The sequence below is a fragment of the Megascapheus bottae genome, chromosome 7 (genome assembly GCF_031878675.1).
Source record: "Megascapheus bottae isolate mThoBot1 chromosome 7, mThoBot2.hap1, whole genome shotgun sequence".
Classification (NCBI taxonomy): domain Eukaryota; kingdom Metazoa; phylum Chordata; class Mammalia; order Rodentia; family Geomyidae; genus Megascapheus; species Megascapheus bottae.
In genome coordinates this window covers 79,280,587-79,305,829 of record NC_143515.1, presented here as the reverse complement: position 1 = coordinate 79,305,829, position 25,243 = coordinate 79,280,587, and the positions used below count along the sequence as shown (strand labels likewise).

The window sequence follows — 25,243 nt, the reverse complement described above, 5'->3', positions numbered from 1 at the left end:
TTTGGGCTGTGGCATGCGCCCCACCAGAATAGAAATTTTTGAAGACCTTTATGACCAACTACAGTTTCTATTTAGACTTCATGATGAAAGACACCTAACAGAGATGTGACATGCCACGAAGAACCATCTATTACTAGTCACTTTTCCAGTCACTTAATAAATACATATGTATACCATCCACCTGTCTGGCTAACTCCAGGGCCTGCAGATATAATAAAACAGAAAACCTGCATTTATCCATCTTACACACCAGTTACAAAACACAATCAATGAAACATACATATATATTCACAACATAAACATTTTCAGAAATACTAAGTGCCACAAAGAAAAGGGGGTTTTATTAACAAGTTAGAGAAGGCTCTCATTGAGACATGGCAGGCCAGAGACCAGAAGAAGCGAGAAGTTGTTTGCATGCTAATGCTGAGGGCACTGGACAGAGGCTAAGCCTGACTGGCAATCAGCAACAAGCAGCTAGGTGGGAAGGATCTGGGTACAGACGCAGGAGAGAGAGCGCTGAAGTGAGATAATGTGTGAACATCAGAAACTATGGCAGGAACGGCAGATTTTAAAACCACAGAAAGGTCTAAAGGTCGGTATGCTACAGGTACCATAGGAGCCCATGTGGACAGAGGAGCAGCAGCAGGTGACGGTGACTGGCTCGGGCAGTGAGGGACAGCAACTGCACAGATACGGGCAGCAGAGCTGTGGGGGCTACTGGTGACCAGTGGTAGGGTCTGAGACAGAATGAGGAAAGGATGGCTCAGAACATTTGTGATCCTGCTGCCCTCAAGTCTGGCCTGATGGCACACAGTGTCTAATGTTCACCAAGTATTTCTGGTCAGACCACAAGTGACAAAACAACCTGAGATGGTAAGCAGGCTTTCCTGAGCATGCTTTGTCCACTCTACACATAACGCTAACTCTCTAAAAACACACTAGGTATGGATAAAAAGCAAAAGAGCCTCCTGATACATTAGGTACCACGTCACATAAAGATAATTAGGAAAACAACACTGTGCACGCCGCCCCCCCCACACCCTTTTCTGGAACAATCTGGGGAAATACTTTGTGAACACTCCTTTCCTAACTCTTCCAGAAGTATTTTTCTATATGTAAGTGTCTTAAATTCTAAGTTTTTCCCTTTCAATATCAAATTGAGGAGGAAAAGCGTTTTTGGCAGATTTTCTAATCTAGTTCTTCCTATTTAACCTAGAACAGGAAGCTGTGTACTGACTATCAAGACAAGCCCCTTGTAATCACCAAGGACAGAACTTCTTGTACTCTAGACAGAGCTCTACTCCCATCACCGCAGACTCCACACAGTGTCAGCTTGTCACAGCAGAGCTCCATGTTACCAAGTCAAACCATGTATCACAATTTGCAAGGACAGGAGATAATGTCATTACTATTAAATACTTGTACAAAGAGGTTCCAACTACACAAATCAGGTAGCAAGTACAAAGCATTCTGATGGATGCTACCTCATCCATTGTTCTCCCCCACTTTCCCTCTCCCCTCCCCACCCCCAAGTTATGCCATCATAGCGTACACTGAAGGACGAGCCCTTCTTCCCTCTATTTGTGTGGCCCTGGAGAAAACTTTGGGCTTTCCTGTCTGGGCTGGCTTTGAATCATGACCCTCAAACCTCAACCTCTGAGTAGCTAGGATTATAGGTGTGAGCCATTGGAGCCTAGATACAATAATTTTTTTTGGGGGGGGGAGGTCAGTTGTGGGGCTTAAACTCTGGGCCTGGGCGTTGTCCCTGAGCTCTACAGCTCAGAGCTATGGCTCTACCACTTGAGCCACTGTCCACTTCTGGTTTTCTGGTGGTTAACTGGAGATAAGAGGCTCACCGGACTTTTGTGTCCAGGCTTGCTTTGAGCCCCAATCCTCAAATCTCAGCCTCCTGAGTAGTTACGATTATAGGCGTGAGCCACCATGCCTGGCTAACTAAAGTAATTCTTACCTAAGAAATTTGGGGATGTAATTTTCTGCTCAACTGTCATACCAAGCAACTCCTTTTAAGCACTTTGGTCAACAGCTAAAGTATTGGCCAGCAAAATGAGACCTTAAGTCTAGTTATAATGTTTTATATATCATCTAAAATAAAATATTTCATTCTATCAATGTCTTAAGTCTTTCCCTAATGTCCAGTTATTGACATTTGGGCCAATAATTCTTTGTGGTAGAGTCAAGAGCCTTGGGCATTCACTAGCTGTCAGTAGCAGCATCTCTCTGCTGTTGTGACCACTGAAAATGTCTCCAGGCAGTGTATATGTATATGTAGGAAGACACTTGCAATGTTGAACCATTATTTAGTTAAAGACAACATAAAGATAAAGCAAAGTTTCTGTTTCCAATGGGAGTTAAGCATAAGTACCGACATGTTAGGTACCATCAACAGTAAGATTATTATAAAGAATAACAAGGCAGGGCAAAGGGATAAAAATTGAAGGTAGAGAGGGGTCACATTTCTGATAGGGTTCTTAATATGGTTAAGAGTGGGTATTTAATCATAGGAACAAACACCTGAAATCTCAGCACTGGGGAGGCAAAGGCAGGATGATGACAAGATCAAAGTTAGTCAGGGATAAAGAGTAAGATACTGTCTCTACAAGGAAAAAGAAAGTAGGATGAGTGAAGAAGAATCTAGAACTCTGGGCTCTTACTGGTAGTTACATGCAACTATCTAAGGTTTGAAATTCTGAATTATAGGGAAAGACAATTTTTGTTTGTTTTCTTTTTAATCAGGAACTGGCTGCTAAAATAGAATATAGGAGAAGAAAGGGAAAAACAGGGAGAATGATCAGGAAAGCAGTGAGCAGAAATGAGGTCTGGATGGAAACCAGAGTGGGAATGGAGAGATGTGGGTCAGACTAGAACTGCTGGAAAGAAGGGCCAGCTAGATTTAATGGGGAGTGGATCTGCAGTGAGAAGGTGATGCATAGTATAATTATTAACCCAGGAAGTGGCACTGCAGAGAAGCAGATGGGATGTACAGGGAGGAAGAGGGAAGCAGGAGTCAGGAGATCAGTTTTGCCTATCACCATCAAGGCCAAAAAAAAAAAAAGAAAAGAAATGCAGGTAGAGCTAAGGAGAGAGCTGGGTGGGAACATAAATTTAAGCCATGTTGGGACCAGGAGTATGGCCTAGTGGTAGAGTGCTTGCCTAGCATTCACAAAGCCCTAGGTTCAATTTCTCAGCATCACATATACAGAAAAAGCCAGGAGGGGTGCTATGACTCAAGTGGTAGAGTACTAGTCTTGGGAAAGCCCAAGGACAGTGCCCAAGCCCTGAGTTCATGCCCCCAGAACAGGCAAAAAACAAAAAAGTGTAGGCAACATCTAACATGTAGAAACAGCATCTGAAGCCACTGGACTTGCATGGCACATGTGAGAAAGTTGAGAAGTCCAGGTCTGAGCTCTGGAATGGGGAGGTGAGGGCAAAGGAGACAGAGTAAGAACTGGGGAGCGGGGGAACAGGCAGGGAGAAGAGAACCAAAAGATTCCAGCACCCTGGAAGGCCACTGATGCCATCCTCAGAGTTGAATGATCAACTGGCCAGGACTGAAATCTGTGCAGATTAATAGTGACTTTGACAGAATAAAGACAACAATCTGCCTACAGGGGGAAAGAAGAGAGAAGGAGAGAAAAGGCAATAGAGACAGAGTGGCGCTGTTACAAGGGAGAGGAGTAACAGGAGGGCAGTGGCCAGAATAGAACACATGGAAAAGCAGCCTTTTTCTTTATGTTAGAGAAAGTGATCGAGCAGAGAGGGAAGGACAAAAAGAAATTTGATCCGTGAATACGTAGCGAGTTGCCCTCATGTTGGACTATAGAGTTAATACTTAGTAATAAGAAAGTATGTGTAACAGATTCGAGCAGTGTGGGAGGCTTTGTGGTTACAGAATGAAGCTGTCTTATTCTCTCCAAAAACTAAAACCTTGCTACCATCATGGAAAGAGCTGGAAGTCTAGAGAGAAGGAAGAATATATAGTCTGGTAAGACAGAGAACTAAGAAAATTAATATTGGAGATGATATTACTATTTTAATGCGTATGCCAGCACTGGGCTTGAACTCAGGGCCTAGCCCTCAGCTTTTTCATTCACGATTGTCACTTCACTAGGCCACGTGAACCACAGCTCCACCTGCAGCTTTTTAGGGATTAATTGGAGACAATTCTCCTGGACTTTCCTGTCTGGCCTAGCTTCAAACCACAGAACAGCTAGGATTATAGGCATGAGCCAACAGATGTCAGTAGGAAGTAATCTTAGATTGGGATGTTACCTAGGTGTATGAAGACACACTGCAGAGAATATCAAAACAGTCTTCTTAAAGATGGGAGAATCTTCCCAGGACCTGATACCTGGGATCAGAGTGGAACATTTGATACAGGTGGTCTAGCATTTATCAGTTCTGGATGTAGAAACTAGGTATACTTAAAGTAAGATGAACACTTGATTCCCAATTTTACTGACAAGACTTTGTCAAGAAATTAAGCTATTCCTTGAGTCTTCAGAGTACCTACAGCAAATGATACAGAAGCCTATCCCAGAGAGGATTCCTCAAATAATCATCATAACCTGAGAAGTTTTTCATTATTTCAAATACAGTGTTTGTGTGCTAACAGCTACGTTAATGTGTCACATCCTAGCTCAATCCTTGCTATCACATTATTGGTCTAGAAATGGAAGCTGCTGTTACTAATAATTACTATTTGATAGGCATACTCCTTTCCTATTTTTAAGGAACCCAGGGTCTTGTCACAAAAAACATAGCAGAAAGCCTCATAGTCCACAGAAGGTGTACACTGTTCAAGCACATAGGCAAAGTGCTAGTGAGCCTTAAAGGGCATGCCTAGCTCAACACAGTATGATCCCGGGTCAGAGGGGTGTGCAGAGCAGAGAAGGGGTGGTTTCCATGAATGACCAAGAAGCCTTATCCACAAGAGTAATGTGTGCCCCTGGCAGAGATGCATGAACCATAGCAAGACTTGATACAAAGACACGTACCTTACAGCTAACCCCCTCTGTGATGGAGTCAGTTCTTCATCTTTTCGAAACATTCCTGAGAAACAGAAAACAAGTGCTCTTATCAGGTATGATAATGGCACACGTGAGAATGACATCTTTTCCATGCACACTTCCATCATGTTTCTCCCCTGAAATCCAAGCTATATTCCAAGTTCTGATCTAATGACTGTTTCTTCTTTCTCAGTGAAATACAGACTCAATCATGTAACGGACCATTTTGTAATCTGACATATCTGGGTCTATGAACAGTAAATAATACATTACAGGAAAAACAAAGACACAAATCGCATTCATCTTTAAAGGAAATTATTACATAGAAAAACCTTCCAAGGGGTTGGAAGCATGGCTCAGTTGGTAGTGTACTAACCAAGAGGTGAAAGCCTCACGTACTGAGTTCAAGTCTCAGTCTTAGACCAAAAAAAAAAAAGCAAACTCCACAGAAATGGAATTACAGGGTGAACACATGCAGCGGTGGGGTGGTACTCACTGAACACTATGTTGAAAATGAACTCTACAACTTGTGGGTAGAGGGAAAATCTGGGAGAGAGCAAAACAAGGGATAACACTGTCCAAAAAGAAATGTACTTTATTATCATCTTTTAATAACAATAAAAAACTTTCTAAATGCTAATACTTTAAAAACCATCCTTACTGGTAAAGGCTATGACTTACCAAAAAGGGGCATTAATGGGCCAGGAGTGTGGCTTAGTGGTAGAATGCTCACCTGGCATGCACAAAGCCGTGGGTTTGATTCCTCGGTACCACATATATAGAAAAAGTTGGAAATGGCACCGTAGCTCAAGTGGCAGAGCGCTAGCCTTGAGCAAAAAATGTCCAAGGACAGTGCCCAGGCCGAATTCAAGCCCCAGGATTGGTAAAAAAAAAAAAGGGGGGGGGGTTAAAAAGTTTCAATTGTTAGATGATTTAAATAATTAATTCAGTAGGTGCCAGTGACTCACATCTGCCATCCTAGCTACTACTCAGGAGGCTGAGATCTGTGGATTATGCTTCAAAGCCACTCTGGGCAGAAAGGTCCCCATGACATTCTTATCTCCAATCAATGACTCAAAACCAGAAGTGGTGCTGTGGCTCAATGTAGAGTGCTATCCTTGAGCAAAAGTGCTCAGGGACAATAAATAACCAAGCCCTGAGTTCAAGCCCCATGACCGACCAAAAACTAATTGACTACGTTAGCATTATGTACTAGAAGCTCAAGCCTTTTCCTCCCAAACAAGAGATATTACTATGACTACACTTACTACCCTAGATCCTAAATTCAGTTTAGAGACTAAAGAGAGACTGAATTTAAAGCAAATAACACAATTACAAAATATTTGTAGCAAATAAAACATATTTCTTCTTAATAAAAATGAAAGCAATTAAGAAGCACTGAGAAGAAACAGAAAACATACACCAGTCATAAAAGAAATACAAGTATATAATTGATATATAAAATATTAATTGCATGGTGAATAAAAAGATAATTAGCAAAAACTTTCTAGAAGGCTGATGCAAAAAAGACTGAGTTTGAGTCCAGACTAGGCTATGTGGGGAGTTCAAGATCAGTCTAAGTTGCTCACTGTCCCCATCATTCCCTGTGAAAGAATCCCAAATAAAAAAAAGAAAGAAATGCATACACTGAGATGAGATGGAATCTTTCACTTTTAGTACAGAGAATCTTTAAAGGCTCTTACTCCTATGGCATAATCTCAGCTATTAGGTAACACAGACACATTTTTATGTATGATACACACATTACCCAAACAAAGATAAAAAAATTATTTTTGCATTACAATGACATCCAGGAACAGTACCAGCATTGAGGAAAAAGAAATTTCTACTAATTCTGTAACTGTTATATTCTTGTAGGAAGAAAGAATATTAACGAGCTACTAAAAGGAACTTGTATCCTTTTTCTATAAAATCATAGCGCAAAGACTTGAAAAATCTATCTCCTGACCTTAGTAATCTAAACTAAGGAAATAATAATACAGGTGTGATTTGAAATGTATGACAAGGATATGACAACCACATACATAATAACAAACAAAAAAAACTTAACTGCCTATACATACAATTAGGGAAAAGGAAAATAATTATGTATTTACTTTTGACAATTACATATATAGCCAGATCTTCTTGGAGGAAGATGAAGGAAGAAGTGGGGCATTACTAAGTATGGCTCTGAAGAGAGCTGGAGAGGAAACAGAGGACTTGTCACTTTTTTCTTTGTATTTCTTTGTACTTTTCAAATTCCCTTCAATAAGTAATGCCTACTTTTTTTAATGTAGCCAGAAGAGGAAAGACAGTTAGGAAGAGGACTGAGGCTAGAACCGTGGCCTAGTGGTAGAGTGCTTGCCTAGCATGCATGAAGACCTGGGTTCAATTCTTCAATACAACATACACAGAAAAAGCCAGAAGTGGAGCTGTGGCTCAAGTAGAGCACTAGCCTTGAGCAAAATAAGATCTGGGACAGTACCCAGTTCCTGAGTTCAAGCCCCTGGACTGGCAGGGAAAAAAAGAGGAAGAGGAGGAATGAAGAGGAGGAAAAGAAGCACAGGATCAGGAGGGAGTCCACTGAGGAGTGCTACAGTCCACAGCTCTACAAGAGACACTGCTGTTTACCCTGCCCACAAAACAAAGGGCTTTCTCTAGAAATGAAAACCATAGTTATTTTTAAAAAATTAACACATTGAGTGTGTGTGTTCACGTCTGTGTCTAGGTGTCTGTGTGGTTCTCTTCATTTTGTCAAGAAAAGGGCCTTGTTAATAGCCAAAGCCATGATGTCAAACTTATGTCAGTGTAGTCTGACATTTTGGCCAGAGAGGTTACGACCATTTTAGAACTGGAAACTAGCCAAGGACAAGGAGACATACAGCTTCAGAGACAGATGGCCAGAAGATGATTTGGTGTGGAAAGTGTACATGTACAATAAGCAGCCTTTCTTCTCAGTTCAAAATTTGGGTATTTATGAACAGAATGACTTACAATAAAGTTAAGATACCATTTCTTAATTCAGAACACTCACCATGATAGTATGTATAATTTAACATATGATAGATGAGAAATGACTTTTGCTATTTCCACATGAGGCAACACATCTAGCAAGGCTAAGGCTCTTCCACTGTAAAGTGACATCACAAAGTTGCTGGTTAGGGACAAGTCAGATTTCATCACCAAATACAGCCTGGCTGCTTCAGTGAGGTCTCAGAAATGTTGTATGTCCAGCTTAAAATTAAAAAAGTAGGAAGAAAGGCTTGATTCTATGATAGTGATAGGATATCTCAAAATCAAACCCAGAATTTTTTCTGCTACAGAAGGACACCTGCTCCCTGAAGCTGTGAATGGATGCTGTTGCTGGAATTGGGAGCTGAGAAATAGCTCTAGGAAAGGCCCAGATCCAGTGGATTCTGCCACCGAGCTGCAGGGTAGGATCAGAAGGACCCAGAGTCCCTACACAGACGTACAAGTTGCTTGTACCTAGCCGTTCTATGCCAACATTGAGATTGTACTGAACCCCTGCTTTCCTTCTGTGAGCCTGGTATTGTGGTGACCAGACACTAGTGACAACTCTGGGTGCTGAGTCTTGAATGACTTCCCTGGCAGTTAGCCCTTCACAAGTGTCACAACTTGTTGCTGAAAGAATCAGAGCATTCTCTGTGCTGTACCAGGAGAGGACTCTGGAAATATGTGCCTGGTTCTTCTGTACTTCACTAGAGACACTTCTTTTGAGTAGCTGGGATTATAGGCATGTGTCACCACACCAGGCCATTAGTAAGACATTTCTGTTTTACTAATTTTGCTTGGAATTTTATAGTAACTAATCGTAGTAATGAATACTACTGTATGCTGAGTCCTGTGACTTACCAAACTGGGGGTGGGCATAGGGATTCTCCAAACAGATAAGGAGCCCTCCCTCCACTCCAGCCTGCAGTATAAAGTAGAAGGTGGTAGGCGGTGCGGAGAGTAGGGTGCTGATACCAAACTGAGGGAAGAAACACCTTGGCAAGCTAAAGCATCTGAGGAATTCAGATATTACGCAGCTAATATCTGATTGTCATCAGATGCCTCTAGACTAATAGGCAAATTTATATCCCTAAATTCTATGTTCTCCCAGGCTTGAGCCATTATCAGCATGACACAGAAGTGTCAGCACCTAAATATGACTAAGTTTTCACCTACAGCATCTGCAGACTGAGAGAATAGGAGCCATATAACTACAGGATGGTCTGTGGAGTCTGTCCCCTTCAGGGATGTTGAGGATATGAGAGCTATGAGGCATTATACACCACGTGTAATCCACACAAAGACCTCCAGCGTGGATCAAATGGAGGGCTTAGACATGGCAGCACACTGGAGCCCGTGCTACGAAGAATCTGCCCTCCATGGAGATGCTCTAGTTTTTGAAGGGCAGAAGCAGTTGCTGTTGAACATGCTCATTTACTTAAACAACTATCAAATGTATTGACAAAGAAATCAATTTCCTGCTCCAAAGCCAAACAGTTAATTTTGCTTGTCAGTCTTCCCCCAGAAGTCAAGGCTGGTCTTGTGACTCTGGGTAAGGAAATCTGACCAGGAAATAGACACAAGAGGGAGCACAATAGGTCTACACAAACAACTCCAGCAGGGACTTTCTTCCCATTTTTTTGAAGAAACAAGAGCTTGAATCTCAAGACTCAGAGTCCTAGTGGTTGGCATCTCTAGCTGTTACAGCAAGAAGTCTACTCACTGAAGATATTTATGCATATTTATACTAGAAAAATCTCTATAAATGCAGACATGTGCACGTGTGAATATGAAGAAAGAGGAGGTGGCAGAGGAAGCATACACATTTTAATACAAATTTCAGCAAAGGAGATAGAAATTAATGAAACTTAATTTAAGACAAAAGTCTATTTCTTTTTTTCATTATGTTCTGGTCATGGGGCCTGAGCTCAGAGCCTGTGCACTGCCCCCAGCACTCTACCACTTGAGACACTTTGGGCTTTTTTAGTGCTTAATTAGAGATATGAGTCTCATGGACCTTCCTACCTGAGTTGGCTTCAAATGGCAATCCTCAGCTCTCAGACTCTTGAGTAGCGAAGATTATAGGCATGAGTTGCCAGCACCTGGATACAAGTCTATTTCTTTATGTTTTAAATTGTCACAAGTGTGGATCATATGACCAGATCACACTATTTTACCTTTTGTTTCTGAATTAAGTTAAAAATCAAGATAAACAGAGTTGAGATTGATGAGGGAGAATAAGTAGTGACAATGATCAAAATGCATTTGCACTCATAAGTTCATATGTTGAATTAAAATTTCAAAGAAGATAGAAGACTGAGGGGAAACAAGCACCCTTCAATAACCTAAGGAAAGCTAAACATTTCCTTACCTTGTTTCATCCCCGTCCCTTGCTCTACAGAGAACTGCTGTGACACCGTTTCAAGCAAGAGATTATTTGAGTAGTAATGAGAAGTAACTTCAAATCTCTTACCGTCATGAATTTCATAGGCCAGCCCCGTGATCTTCTGGGTAATGACCATCATTGGGCTGTGAAAAGACAAAGGGTCAAAACAACACTGTCACCTATGGAAAAGGCTGGGTTAGCTCAGACAGTTAAATTTCTGAAAGACTGCCCAGGGTTTCAAAGAGACAGGCTTTGTCATCAGACATGCTCAGGTCCCAACCGAGCACTTCCTCTGAAATACCACACTGTCTTTTGCCACAAGGCTGGATAGTTAGATACCTGGGAAAAGGGGAAGGGGTTGGGTGAGAACTGTAAGAGTGGGGAGCCAGGCAGTATTAGGAAAACAGGGAGGAAGGGAAGGGCAGCGTGTTTCTTCCCTAGTCTGAAAGCCACGCATGCAAAGACAGCTACCTACAGCCCAGGAATTGTGCTGTATTTTCAAGAAAAGAGAACTTCAAATGGCAGCATTTCTTTCACATTTTTATTTATGTATTTATTTTTTTTTTTTTTGCCAGTCCTGGGCTTGAGCTCAGGGCCTGAGCACTGTCCTTGGACTTTCTCAAGGCTAGAGCTCTACCACTTGAGCCTCAGCACCACTTCCGGCTTTTTTTCTATGTATGTGGTACCGAGGAATCGAACCCGGGTCTTCATGCATGCTAGGCAAGCACTTTAACCACTAGGCCAAACTCCCGGCCCCGTTCTTCACATTTTTAAATTACTCAAACTGAATGGGTAACTTGGAAGAAAAAAAAAGTCAACTATATAAAACCTCTAGATGCATGTCATTTTATACTTTGTCACCTTGGTTTACAGTGGACAAAAGAACCAAAGGTTATTTAATTCCTGGAAACGGTAAGGCAAGTGGGAAGTCATATTTTTCCTAGAGGCTGAATGTGTGCTCTGCATGCGTGGAGCAGGTGACATGAGAGCATCCTTTTCACTGGGAAATACACAGAATCACCCTTACTGGGCAGCCAGCTCACCAAGAGCGGTTCTAAGTGTGATCTCCCACCAATCACACTGTCCAGTGCTGCCTTTGGCAGAACAGTGGTCTCACAAGGAGTCAAGAAAGGCATAGATTCTCAGTGTCAGCTTGTTTTCAACATCTTGCCACTGATAAACAGATATGCAGCAAGTCTGATCTTGACCTGCACCCAACAGCCAAGGTCACAGGAAGGCTGCTCTTAAAGTCCCAGAGCTTTCTTTTAGTTCCCTTATGCCAATTCTATTTACACCACTCACTCCAGGGAAATCACTCCTCAGCCAGCCTAATCTCCCAGGTCCGTGTGGAACACCAGGTAGCCTGGCGTTTCTGCTCCATCATGCCCTTGAGGATGAAAAAAAAAAAAAATGCCCTACACTTTCTATTTCCCTGGTGTGGGGTAGGAAGGGTCATTTTTCTTACCCTGCCGAATACTCTTTATAGTTTAGCTCATCCATGAATCATAACACTTCCTGTAGTTCTAACTTTGAAGTCCTGGGCTTGAAGAAAGGCACACTCCTGATTGCAAGAGGGCCCCACCCACCCCCCCCAAGGACACCGAGATGGGGAAAGGCGGCAGGGAACAGACTCAGTTCCAGACTCTCCAGGGGCTGCTCAGTTTCCTTTGCTTCTTCTTCCTGGATCCAATTTGCAGAGCATAACTTCCTTCTTCAGGCCTCAAGCGGAATGCTCCTTTGTCCAAAGGGCCTACTTGAGCAGCTCTGTGGCTCTGTGGCCATTCACAGGCACACTCCTTATTTCATCCTAACTTTGTTGCGTCCTCTGAGGTCAGATTCCTCCACTCTCAGCCTCCTGAGTACCCAGGACCACCCGTGCGAGCCATTAGCACACAGCAAATGTCTTCCTCTTTGGAAAGTCCATGGGGTGAGTAACCTAACTGCCTTGTTCTTTTTGGTCACCCCAAAATGCCACAAGCTCCTCAGCAGCAGGAACACTGCCTCATCTGTCTCCAAATCTTCAGCACCTGGCATGTGTACTCCAGAGACTGCTTCATTTACAAACACATTTCATCGTTTTGGTGCTTTCTTCTGGGTAGGGTGGCCATCATCCTGTGCATTTGCCTGGTTCTCAAAGGGCAGCCATTCCACTCCGCCTCAGGCAGACAGTGAAAAAAGCCAGCCATTGTAGGCTCCTTATGAGTGAAACCAGGAAAGGACTGCAGGAAATATTCATTCAATAGGAGATGAATAGATTAACGCAGTTGTGTAGGGTTTGGTCTGTCTGTCTCTTTTTTAAGCAAGTTAGAGAAATAAACAGCCAGGTGAATCCCACCCAGAACGTGGGCACATCTGGGAGGCAGAGCCATTCTGTCCTATCTGCAAAGCCAGCACAACTGTTCCAGAGAGACTGGCCACAGTACGTTTTGACAGGACATCTCCCTTCACAGGTGTTTCAGGACTCAAGCGTGACTCACACTGTCATTCTATTGACCTTTTTACTGAATGGCACTTCTGCATCCTTCCTACGTCGCAAAGAAGGCTGACATCGCCTGACAGCAATGAAAAGAACTCCTGTTTCCCAGGGGGAGGCTAGGGGTTGAGCAGGCAGAGCTAGGAGTGAGCAGGCTTCAGAACCTCCAGGGAGGGACGGAGGGGGGACGGAGGGCCTCAGATGGAAAGTCCTCTTCCTTTAACATAACATCAACTTACCCACTTATACCCCAGACACTTTCTTCCATGACATGAGTAAGAATACAGGAAAGTAGGGACTGGAGCGTGGCCTAGCGGTAGAGTGCTAGCCTAGCATGCATGAAGCCCTGGCTTCATCTCCTCAGGACCACATACACAGAAAAAGCCGGAAGTGGTGGTATGGCTCAAGTGGTAGAGCTCTAGCCTTGAGAAAGCCTAAGAACAGTGTCCAGGCCCTGAGTTCATTGCCTGACTGGTGATGAAAAGAAAAGTACTGCTGCTAATGCTCATGTGAAGACTTCTAGACTTTCTGCCTAGACAGGGGCCAAAGCACCAAAGAAACAAAGCACCCAGAGTTCACCTTAGTGTGTTCTGGGCATGGTGGCTATTAGACAATGCTAGTGGGGGCGGGGGAACAGAGGGACAGACAGAGACAGGGAGGACATGGATCAGAACAGGCAGCCGGCCCAAACACAAATCCTGACTCTTCTGTTTCCCCTCATTGAAGAGTAAGGAGTCATGTGGCATTTTTTTCAAAGCAGTTCTACCTATAGCATGGAAGTAACAGTGCTGCTAAGTGGACTCAATGAAGTAACAACATGACAAACACCTTACATAGCACTGGCAACATGGCAGGTGTTGCTAAGAGCAGCCCTCATCTCATACTCACCTTCCTCTAATAAATACTGACATTGCAAAAAAGCACATGGCACTGAGAGATACAATAGTAAAAAGGGAAGCCTTCTTTTGAAGACATTCTCTGCCATTGTTTTATATTCTCTAGTAGTTACCTACATTCAACCATGGTCAACAATTATATATTATATATCCATATATTATATAGATCAATATGTATTTATGACAGACAGCTTAATTTTAATTATGTTCTTAAATTTATGTGTCAGTGATTGCAGATAGATTCTTTTCTTTTCTTTTTTTTTTTTTTGCCAGTCCCGGGCTTGAGCTCAGGGCCTGAGCACTGTCCTTGGACTTTCTCAAGGCTAGAGCTCTACCACTTGAGCTTCAGCACCACTTCCGGCTTTTTTTTCTATGTATGTGGTACCAAGGAATCGAACCCGGGTCCTCATGCATGCTAGGCAAGCACCTTAACTACTAGGCCAAACTCCCGGCCCCTAGATTCTTTTCTTGAATACTTGTTTGGTGAACATGACATCTGAAATATGATATAAAAACTCAGTGCTAATAAAAACTTGTAATAAAAAATTAAATGGAAAATTCCAGACATAAAAAATTTTTAAGTATCAATTGTGCACTATGGTTAAGTAGCACGATGGAATCTTATGCAGTCTCATTCTGTCTGATCTCGGTCAGAAATCATTGGTTCATCCAGCATTCCCATGTGGCATGCATGATATCCTTTGGCCTTATCAGATTAGCTGTCACAGAATCATGCTGCTCAGGCTTGAATGATCTTTATTTCACTTGATAATGGCCCCAAGTACAAGAGCAGTGATGCTGGCATTTCCTGCATATGCCAAGGAGAAACTGTAAATTGTTTCTTTAAGTGAATATGAAAGTTTACTGTAGCCATTTATATGTAAGAAAACCACACAATATAAATAGGGGTTTGAACTGTGGTAGGTTCGAGTATTCCTTGTAGGTCTTGAACAATATCTGCCATGGATAAAGAAGGACTACTGTAACTATAGAAATAAGTATTAGGTGAGATTTCTGAATAAATGTACAGAGACGAGGGAGAATACAAACTGAAATTGCTGAAGAAGGACTTTAAACAAGTCATGTACTTCTGAGCCTTTAAAGTCTGGGAGCTTGAACACACAAAGAGGGTTGAAAGGGTGCTATGAACAGAGAACAGGATGAATGAAAGTGCTAAACAAGAGAGAGCAGAGAAGACAAGGTGGAAAGTGGAACACAGACACATACTAGAGGGCTCAGCAGGCCAGAGTTGGGAAGGTGCTGCATATCTCTGATAGACGTGTGGTACACTGCTCTGTGAGAATATAGAAATTCAGAAGAAAAGGCATGGGCGAAGTGGAAAACAGACAACATCACAAACAGGTCCAGGCCTGTTTGCTCATGGTAATCTGAACCACACTCCCAGCAGCTAAACATGATGTTTCCTGGAGCTAAATGCAGGCCAACGGGTTAGGAGACACTCCTGCAGGATGAGCCAGGAGGAATGTAACCAAGCTGGCGGGTGGCTGAATCAATCACACCTATCTATTCTACAACCTGGTTACTGTGCAAAAATGTGAGAGGCAGACTATGAAGAGCAAAGGCCTTCAGAACTCACTTCACAAAACTCATCTTCAAAATTAGACTCTGGACTTCAAATGCCAGTCATATCTTTTGTTTTTAGACCAAACAGTTTGTGCTTACAAGCACTGTTCCCTATGTAGACAGACACCTTGCAACTGCATTGCCATGGTCAACAATCTCTGCAGAAGGGCCTGGAGCTTCCTGGTGTGGCTCACATCTGCAATCCTAGCTACATAGGAGGCAGAGATCTGAGGATCGAGGTTCAAAGCCAGCCCAGGCACAAGAGGACCTGAGACTCTTATCTCCAATTAACCTCTAGAAAAGGGGAAGTGGTGATTGGCTCAAGGGTAGGGTGATAGCCTTGACCTGAAGAGCTCAGGGATAAGGCCCAGGCTGAGTTCAAGTGCCACACCCCCCCCCAAAAAAGCTGACTAATCACCACCTTTGAATGCTATCTGCTTAGCTCTAAAATACAGTCTTGATATGAATGGAAAACTATGTCACATGGATTTCTTTTTGGTTGGCATCACATATTCCAAAAAGAACTCATTATGTTTCTGCCAGAACTACTCTTAACCTATCATTACAACCTATTTTTACACACATAATGTAAGGATTTACATTTCATTGCTTTCTACTGTTCCAGTACATTTCTTAAAGAATAGAGCTTTCACCATTCAATAGGCTTTCACCACTGAATTATAATCCTACCACCATTTTTGGTTTTTTTCATATATTTTTATTGTAATTAATAGAAGGGTTACATTATATTTGCCAGATAGAAGTGCATTAACTCACATATATTGATACCCTTTCTCATATCTTGGTCCCCATTTCCCTCCCCCCAACCTCCACCCCTCATCTTGTTTTCCCCCGTTCCCTATCCAATTTCAAATAACCAAATACAAATATATCCAATATATCAGATAACAAAGTGAGATACTGTAACAATATGAGATAACCAAGGGACAGCAAAGGAGATGAGAGATAACATAGTACATTAAGGATAACAATCACTCATTGTATGACTTTTGTTTCCTAGAGGTCCTTTCATTTAGCATCATACCATCTGGCCTTATATATCTAGGTTTTGCTCTATTGCAAATCTCTGCTAGGAGAGCCCAAGGTTTCTACTGATTATGACAAATGAGGGAAACCATTGAGCCTATGTTCCTTTGAGTATGGCTTACTTCACTTAATATGAGTTTTTCTAAGTCTTTTCATTTCCTTACAAATGGGGTGGTGATGTTCTTTCTGACAGCAGCATAGAATTCCATTGTGTATAAATACCATATCTTGTTGATCTACTCATCAACTGAGGGACATATGGGTTGGTTCCATATTTTTGCTATGGTAAATAGTGCTGCAATGAACATCCTTGTGCTAGTGGATTTAGTATGCCCTTGTTTCTGGATGACTAGGTAAATGCCAAGTAGTGGAATTGCTGGGTCATAGGGGAGCTCTATGTTTAGTCTTTTGAGGAACTGCCATACTGCTTTCCATAGTGGTTGAACGAGTTTGCACTCCCACCAACAGTGTAGTAGTGATCCCTCTTGGCCACATCCCCTCCAGCATCTGTTGTTATCACATTTTTTGCTCCTGGCCATTCTAACTGGAGTGAGGTGGAATCTTAGAGTTGTTTTGATTTGCATTTCTTTTATGGTCAGAGATGTTGAGCATTTCTTCATGTGTCTATAGGCCATTTTTGTTTCTTCTTCAGAGAAGACTCTCTTTAAGTCTTTGGCCCATCTTTTAATGGGATAGTTATTTCTTTGGAGATTAGTTTTGGAGTGATTCAATTTTTTGAGCTGTTGATATATTTTAGATATGAGGCCTTTGTCTGTTGTATGGTTGGCTACCACCATTTTTCTATAAAATCTGTTTCTAGATCGCTGATTTATTTGTTTATTTCTACGAAGGTTCCATATTTTAGCCCATATTTTAGAAAACATTACTAAAGTACTAAAGTAGTAATGTTTTCATACTGACTTTTTTGCTGAATTTATTATTTTCAAGCATATTCTAGAAAACCTATTCTAGAATAGACAGTTTAACTTAAGGGGACCTGCAACTTTAAGATATCAAATTTTACTATCCAAGTAACCAGTCTTCTCAAGTTTCTGTTCCACATCCTATAGTAAAGTTTTACAGTTAAGTTCCTGTCATAGTTTTTGTTGTTGTTGTTTTTAGGGTTTTTTTGTTTTGCTTTTTTTTTTTTTTTTTTTTTTTTTTGCCAGTTTTGGGCTTGGGCTCAGGGCATGAGCACTGTCCTTAGGGTTTTTTTTGTTTGTTTGTTTGTTTTTCCTCAAGGCTAGAGCTTTATCACTTGAGCCACAGCACCACTTCTGGCTTTTGTCTGTGTATGTGGTATTTATTGAGGAATTAAACCCGGGTCTTCACGCATGCGAGGCAAGCACTCTACCACTAGGCCAAACTCCTGGTCCCGCCTATCATAGTTTTATGTTTTTGAAATTCAAGTCATTTATTTAGACTAACCAGTCATTGCTTACACAATGGGAAGTTATTTATTAGTTTTAAACATTTCCTGCAGCTATTTTCTGAAGCATATGTGAAGTCTAACAATTTTATCTTATTTTGTGCTAGTACTGGGGCTTGAACTCAGGCTTTAGGTACTGTCTCAGCTTTTTTTGCAAGCATTTTGATGGTAATTAACTTAAGGGTCTTATGGACTTTTCTGCTCAACTGGCTTGGCATCACAATTCTCAGATCTCAACCCCCTAAGTAGATAGGATTACAGGCATGAGCCAACACCATCAGGCGAATAAAACTTCAATAGTTTTTTTTAACCTTCTTGAAAATAGAAACTGCTACTAAGGAGAATCCCTTTTATCTCATCAGTATCTTAAACATATCCTGAATTCAACAATATATATTTGAAAACACACACACACACACACACACACACACACACACACACACACACACACACACACACGCAGCTTTTCCAGAGCTTGTGAAAGTCAGTCAGTCCGACACAAAACAGATTTCATGCGGGCTTCTTAGCGGAAGACTGTTTGATTTCTTGTGCTTTCCAGCCTAAGCACATCAGACAGCTAAGCACTAAGGATGAATTCCTTCACTCGTGTCCATCCTCTCAGGCAGCCAACGTTTTGAACAGCTACAATACTAACCTACTGAGGATCAAAAGGACCTTTTCTGCTCAAGTTTTAGAATGTATTTAAGGGCTTCATCAGGGAAGCATTTGCTCACAAGTGGCTCTTTTCTTCACTGGGTCCACTTTATTTCAAGAATTATCTTCAAACAGTTATACAAAGGAGTTTCAATTTTTGTTGGGTTTTTTGGTACTTGGAACTCTGGGCCTGGGCGCTGTCTCACGACTAATGCTCTACCACTTGAGCCACAGCACCACTTCTGGTTTTCTGGCGGACTTTTCCTGCCCGGGCTGGCTTTAAGCCTCAATCATCAGATTTCAGTAACTAGGATTACAGGTGTGTCACCGACGTCAGCAGGAGTTTCAGTTTAACATACCCATTCATGTATACAGCACATCATGCCTTTCATCACTGCCCCTTCTGCCATTTATCCCATCTCTATTCACCTCAAGTTTCCTACTTCCCTTTCATGAATGTACACCAAGTATTTACCTACCTTCCTCTCGCCGTCATCCCTCCCCGTATTCTCACCATTCTCAGCTTCCTAACATTCATTTTGTGAATCTGTTAATTGTTCAAAGAGCGTACATGGTGGAAACCCATCCCTGAGTACACATACTTCTGTCGGCTTGATCGAATGTGTATATATATACACATATTTCTGCTGTATGTTTATGCATGTTTTCCTTTAGGTCTAATTGGAAGATATGAGAGAAATATATGCCCTTTGTCTCTCTTAGCTTGACTTAATCCATTCAATATGATTTTTTTCCAGTTCTATCTGTTTCCCTACAAAATACAAAATATTTTTCTGAATGGATGGATGAATAACATCCTACTGCATACAGATAGCGTTGTTTCCCTAACTTGGCTATCAGGAACAGTATTGCAATGAACACAGACTTACCAGTGTCTTTATTCCATCTGACTTGAGATTGTTTAGATAAATGCTCACAAATGATACTGTTGGGTCATAGGTCTCTTCTATTTTTAGTGTTTCTGAGGGCTCTCCCATAGTGGATGCACTAGTTTGCATTCACACCTGGGTTTATTTTAAATGAGTGAGCTCCTCAACTTCTTCATTTTGCCTGGGGCACCTTCTTCAGCTAATTCAGCTCTGCATCTAATCTCTACCAGTTCATTTATATTCATCAAATGCTTCCTCCTAAAGGACGAAGATTATACTTTAAACTAGGAATATTAGAAATAGGTTGTATGTCTTTAAAATGTCATGGAATTTTTCTTCTATATATTTAAATATTTAAAATTACATTTAAACACTTGAGAGGAATCTTAAGTTCAACGAAATGTTTCTAAAGCTATGACATATATAACTGTGTGTGTGCACACTCGCATCAGTGCACCTGTTTGTGTGTGTATGTGTGTGCGCATGCGTGCGCACGTGCATACGTGTTCATACTAGAGCTTGAACTCAGAATCTATACTCTCACTTGATTGTTTGATTAAACTGGGCTCTACCACTTGAGCCATGGCTCTACTTCTGCCTTTTGGTAGTTAACTGGAGCTAAGCAGCTCACGGAGCTTAGCAGCTCATGGACTTACTTTCCTGCTTGGGCTGGTTTTGAACCCTCAGATCTCAGCCTTCTGAGTAGCTAGGATAATAGCTGTGGCTCTATTACCAGATTTTTTTTTTTTTTTTTGGCCAGTCCTGGGCTTAAGCTGAGGGTCCTGAGCACTGTCCTTGGACTTTCTCAAGGCTAGAGCTCTACCACTTGAGCCTCAGCACCACTTCCGGCTTTTTCTAAGTATAAGGTACCAAGGAATCAAACCTGGGTCTTCGTGCATGCTAGGCAAGCACTCTACCACTAGGCCAAACTCCCAGGCCAAGTGTGTAATGTCTTTTTAAAAATCTGGTAATAGGGCTGGGAGTTTGGCCTACTGGTAGAGTGCTCGCCTAGCATGCACAAAGGTTCCACCCAGGTTCGATTCCTGGGTACCACACATGTAGAAAAAGCCAGAAGTGGTGCTGTAGCTCAAGTGTGACTCAAGAGTTCCAGCTTGAGAAAGCCCAAGGACAATGCTCAGGCTCTGAGTTCAAGCCTCAGGACTGGCCAAAAAAAAAAAAAATTACAGACTTATTGTACACTATGCTATACACCTTGTGGACCTATAAAACGGTCTTAACCAATGGAATGTGAGCAAAAGTGAGGGCAGTACCCTCCCCCTGCTTCTACTCAGTAGTCCCCGCCCTCCCACAATCAGCTTTCTCAAGAAGATTCCAGAAAGTTTGAAGGAGGAGAAACCACAAGAGGGAAGATACTTGGTTCATTAAATACTAAATCCCTGAAATACAAGGCTACATTAGCATCAGTCTGCCAATACCTAATACAAAATGATGCTACATAAAGAACTAGAGAATGACAGGTTGGGAGCAGCAGGTGAGTGAATGAGATGAGATCCAGCTGCAGGAGGCATTGTGCGGGCCCTATAAACCTGTGTCCCTGCCAGCTACACAGCTGGGCAATCAACTCAATTTTGCCATGTTATGTTTTGCATTTTTACATCTCGAAGTTTAAAATGACAAAGAAAAAAAACGTTTTTTCTTTGAGCAGTTGTACAAAGTCTTCAACTCAACGTGTCGATTGATGAGTACATCCTGATCCGTGTCACCCCTTCTACCTTTCTCCCTCCCAATCCATTTCAACCCTATCTATCCCCTAAGCTATCTGACAATGAAACAGAATGCTGAACTCCAACATATAAACTAGTGAAAGATATGGATCAAATCAAGACTACAGACTCACACCCTTAGCCACATGGCTTTTCTACCACCTGCCTGCACAGAATGCAGAACTCTCAGGCTCCAAAGTTCAGTTTCAAACCTCATGACTATGCAATATCACTAACTCCTAGTTGTTGATATTAATGTTTCTGTTATTAACATTTACAAACTAATGTAGGAATGTTCTTTTGGTTTCTACTTTATACTGACTGCTTACACACTGCTCACATATGCACAGCTTTTGAACATTATGAATTTATATCCTGGGCAATACCTCTTGGGAGCCACAGCTCAGATTTTCCTATTTGTGTTGTCTGTTATTTTTCCAATGTGTTTTATCATCGTCTTTCAAATAAACTACCACTACTCATGATTCTGTAAGTAGTGCCCATACAGGCTGAGCCCTGCCGGAGACAGATGAATACTACCAATACAGCTGCTAGTCCCAGGATCGTTCGGTTTCCTAGGAAGTGTGAACTTACACAACTAGTTTTCAACTTCATTACACGATAGTGACAACACACGACCTGGCAGCTTCCTCAGATTCACTAAAGACTTTTGCAGTGAGCCATTATGCATTGATTCTGCCCAGTAATTCTTTGGGAACACCTGCTGCTGATGCTCTGAGCTGTTAGTATCTGTTTTCCATCTCTGAATTTCAGCTGTGTGTGTCTCAAATTTACTCAAACTGTGCATGTTTGATTAGCTAGGTTTTCTGGTATACTTCATTCCGATCATTTTGGCCTGGTGTTGTACAGTTGTTGTTGGTTTGGGATGCAACTTCCTTCCACATAAGCCTATTTTTAAAATCTCTATATCTCACTAGAGAGAAAAATATATCTCATTTTATAAAATTTTTGTTTTTACATGAGTTAATTTTTTTCATGTATGTAACTTTAGTCTATTTTATGGTTGAGCAGATTTTTAAAAGGTATGGTTTTGTTTAGTTTTATTTTTTCCAATTGAAAAATTGGAATTTATACCTAAATTAGATGGGACTGCTAATTTTGAGGCTGCTCAGAATGCTCAAGACTGACATAAAGGCAAGTCTTCTGCATCTTAGTCAATGGGGAAGCTATCAGGCTTGATATGAGCAGAAGAGGTATGGAAGTCTCTTTACAAAGATGGGAGCAGTTAGTTCCTATGTGCTTGTGCCATATTTGTCCATAACACACACTCCACCAGCTTTGTTACAGGATGAGATCTAGTCAGTGCTAAGAAAGAATATAAGGGATGGAAAAAAAAAGAGGAAAGGGAGGAGAGAAAGGAGGAAGGAAAGAAGAAAGAAAAGAGAGAAAGGAGGGAGCAAGTATCCATAGTAAGAATGCAGGTTTGAGGAGGACTGCCTTTTCATACAAAGGCTTATAGAAATTTCTACCATAATTAGAAAATCAAAAGGTTTTTGATACCAGAATGTCAAATAGAAGTTTTCAATGTTATATACAAGAAATAAGACAATTTTTGAACACAGGTTATTTTTCCAACTTTGACTGTATAAATGACAAATAAGAAAAATACTACATTCTTGGGCTGGGAGTTTGGCCTAGTGGTTAAAGTGCTTGCCTAGCATGCACGAAGACCCGGGTTCGATTCCTTGGTACCACATACATAGAAAAAAAAAAAAAAAAGCCGGAAGTGGTGCTGAGGCTCAAGTGGAAGAGCTCTAGCCTTGAGAAAGTCCAAGGACAGTGCTCAGGCCCTGAGCTCAAGCCCAGGACTGGCAAAAAAAAAAAAAAAAAGAAAAAAAAAGAAAAATACTACATTCAGAAAGCAGCTTTCAACTAGAATGCTTAATGCCTATAAACTAGAAATATTAAATACAACTATATTTTATCTTTTTACCATCTACTTGAATAGGCAACACAGAGCACTTAATCAAAGTTTTAATCTTATCTTACCCTGAAAAGTCAGCAGAATATTGTCCATAATCAAAGATATAGACTCTAGTAATTTGGCACACAGTGAGATATCCCAAAGCAAACACAAAACAGCATCTGAAAAATAAATGGAAACTGATTTAGTGAAACTATGAGATTCACTTGGTAAAGAATACATTTTCAAATAATTTAATACCTAAATGATATGGATTAATCAAATATTGCTTGATTTACTGTATAAATAACTAAATTTAATAAATACTATCACATTTACTTAACTATTGCTTTTATTCAATTTTTAAAAAAGACATTCACACATCAAACTGAACATTTTTAAGTCCTGATCACAAGCATGAGAATGTTATTTTTGGTATTTTGGGGGGGGGGGGTAATTCCGGCTTACCAGAAAACAAAATTTGCCATGAAAATACCTGGCTCAGAGCTGGGCAAGGTGGATCAAGCCTGTAATCCTAGCTACTCGGGAGGCTGAGATCTGAGGATCAAGGTTCAAAGCCAGCCCAGGCACAAAAGGACCTGAGAGTCTTATCTACAATTAACCTCTAGAAAATGGGAAGTGGGGCCTGGCTCAAGGATAGGGCAGTAGCGTTGAGCTGAAGAGCTCAGGGACAGCACCCAGGCCAAGTTTAAGCCCCATGACCCACAAAAATAAAAACAAAAACAAAAGCCCAGATATATGCTAACCATCCCTTAGCTTTGATATGAGCAGCCCTTTGAAAGCATATTTTGAACCAATGCTTTGAAAAGCACATTGTCAGTAGTTTAAAATCATACATCCTGTGTGATACATACTTGGATCGGGTAGTACTTGAACTTCATGGGTTTATTCTAGTGTCTTCCAGAAACAGTATGTTTGAGACAGCGTTATGGCAATTAAAACATAGTACAGAATTTCACTTCAGTCAGACATGGAAACACAGTCTAGGATTTGGAACATTATATGAGATAAAAGCTGCAGCTGCAGTGCAAAGTGCTAGGGAAAGGCAAATCCCAGGGGAGAAGTGTATCCCTGGGCAGAGAGGTGGATTACTGGGGAAAGGTGGATTAATGAGGAGAGGTGGGTTACTGGAGAGGAGGATTACTGAGGAAAGGTGGATTACTGGAGAGGAGGATTACTGAGGAAAGGTGGATTACTGAGGAAAGGTGGGTTACTGGAGAGGTGGATTACTGGGAATAGGTAGATTACAGGTTCAGAAGCCTCTATTTTCCAAAGACATTCACGACAACATTTCTCATGTCATAGGCTCTTCTTCATGCTGACCTACTCCCGATCCAGAACCCACTTTTATATGCACTTTGAATCTGGACTGGCCTTCTAACTGCACTAGCCAGAAGGTTATTCCAAATCGAGACTCAGCTGATGCTAAGTGAATCCCCGGTCAGCCCTGCTGACTGGCCTGGAAGTTTCTACTTCTTGCTTCCTGGAAGCTGGCTCTCATGAAAGAAGTCCCCAGTATGGGGAGGTACTGAAAAATGAAGAGACAGACCTTGTCCAGTAAAGAGATCATGGCAGAGGCGGGATTGTGAGGGTGGCACAGGCCAAGGAGCACCTGTCCCCATCCTTATACATGGGAGTGAAGAAACTGACATCTTAAAAAAACGTGATTATCTACCCACCTTTCTGAGTTCCTGAGCTACAAAATCATAAGACAATGAATCAGTGCATTGGCCACTGTATTCTGATGGAGTGACCTATCACAACACAAGTTGGTAACTCCATAGGGTGCTACTGTAACAGAAATTTTGGATGCCAAACACAGACCGCATGGCTGAGCCCAGAATATGTACAGACGCTGACAACCAACTCTTCTCTCAGGAAATTTGAGTGTTAGGTCTGCCCAGGAAAAATGACCTCATTCTTTTGCTTTTTCTTTCCATTTTTTGTCTCTCCGTGTAAAAGTGCACGCGGCCTTCTCCAGAAGTCCCTCTCCAGTACAACTAATCACCAGGTCACTAGCCCTGCCCCTCCGGGTCGGTGGGAGGTCCCCTGGGGTGGTCACTTCCTCATCTGCTCTGGTTACACCTCCTCTCCCCTATAGAATCTCTCTGCCATTACTTCCTGCTCTACCCTCTGGTTTGGCATGCCCAATCAACTATTTTCTACCTGAACC

General features: G+C 41.7%; 1 protein-coding gene across 1 annotated transcript in view; it reads right to left on the bottom strand.

The window, feature by feature from the left end:
* The window catches only part of Mboat2 (membrane bound glycerophospholipid O-acyltransferase 2), a 121,641-nt gene that overhangs the window by 23,741 nt on the left and 72,657 nt on the right, over positions 1 to 25,243 (bottom strand). The window contains exons 4-6 of the mRNA XM_090337483.1: positions 23,136 to 23,231; positions 10,516 to 10,571; positions 5,016 to 5,070 (exon numbers count right to left, since the gene is read on the bottom strand). Coding sequence (XP_090193609.1) covers positions 5,016 to 5,070; positions 10,516 to 10,571; positions 23,136 to 23,231 — 207 coding nt within the window. The remainder of the gene's footprint in view (positions 1 to 5,015; positions 5,071 to 10,515; positions 10,572 to 23,135; positions 23,232 to 25,243) is intronic.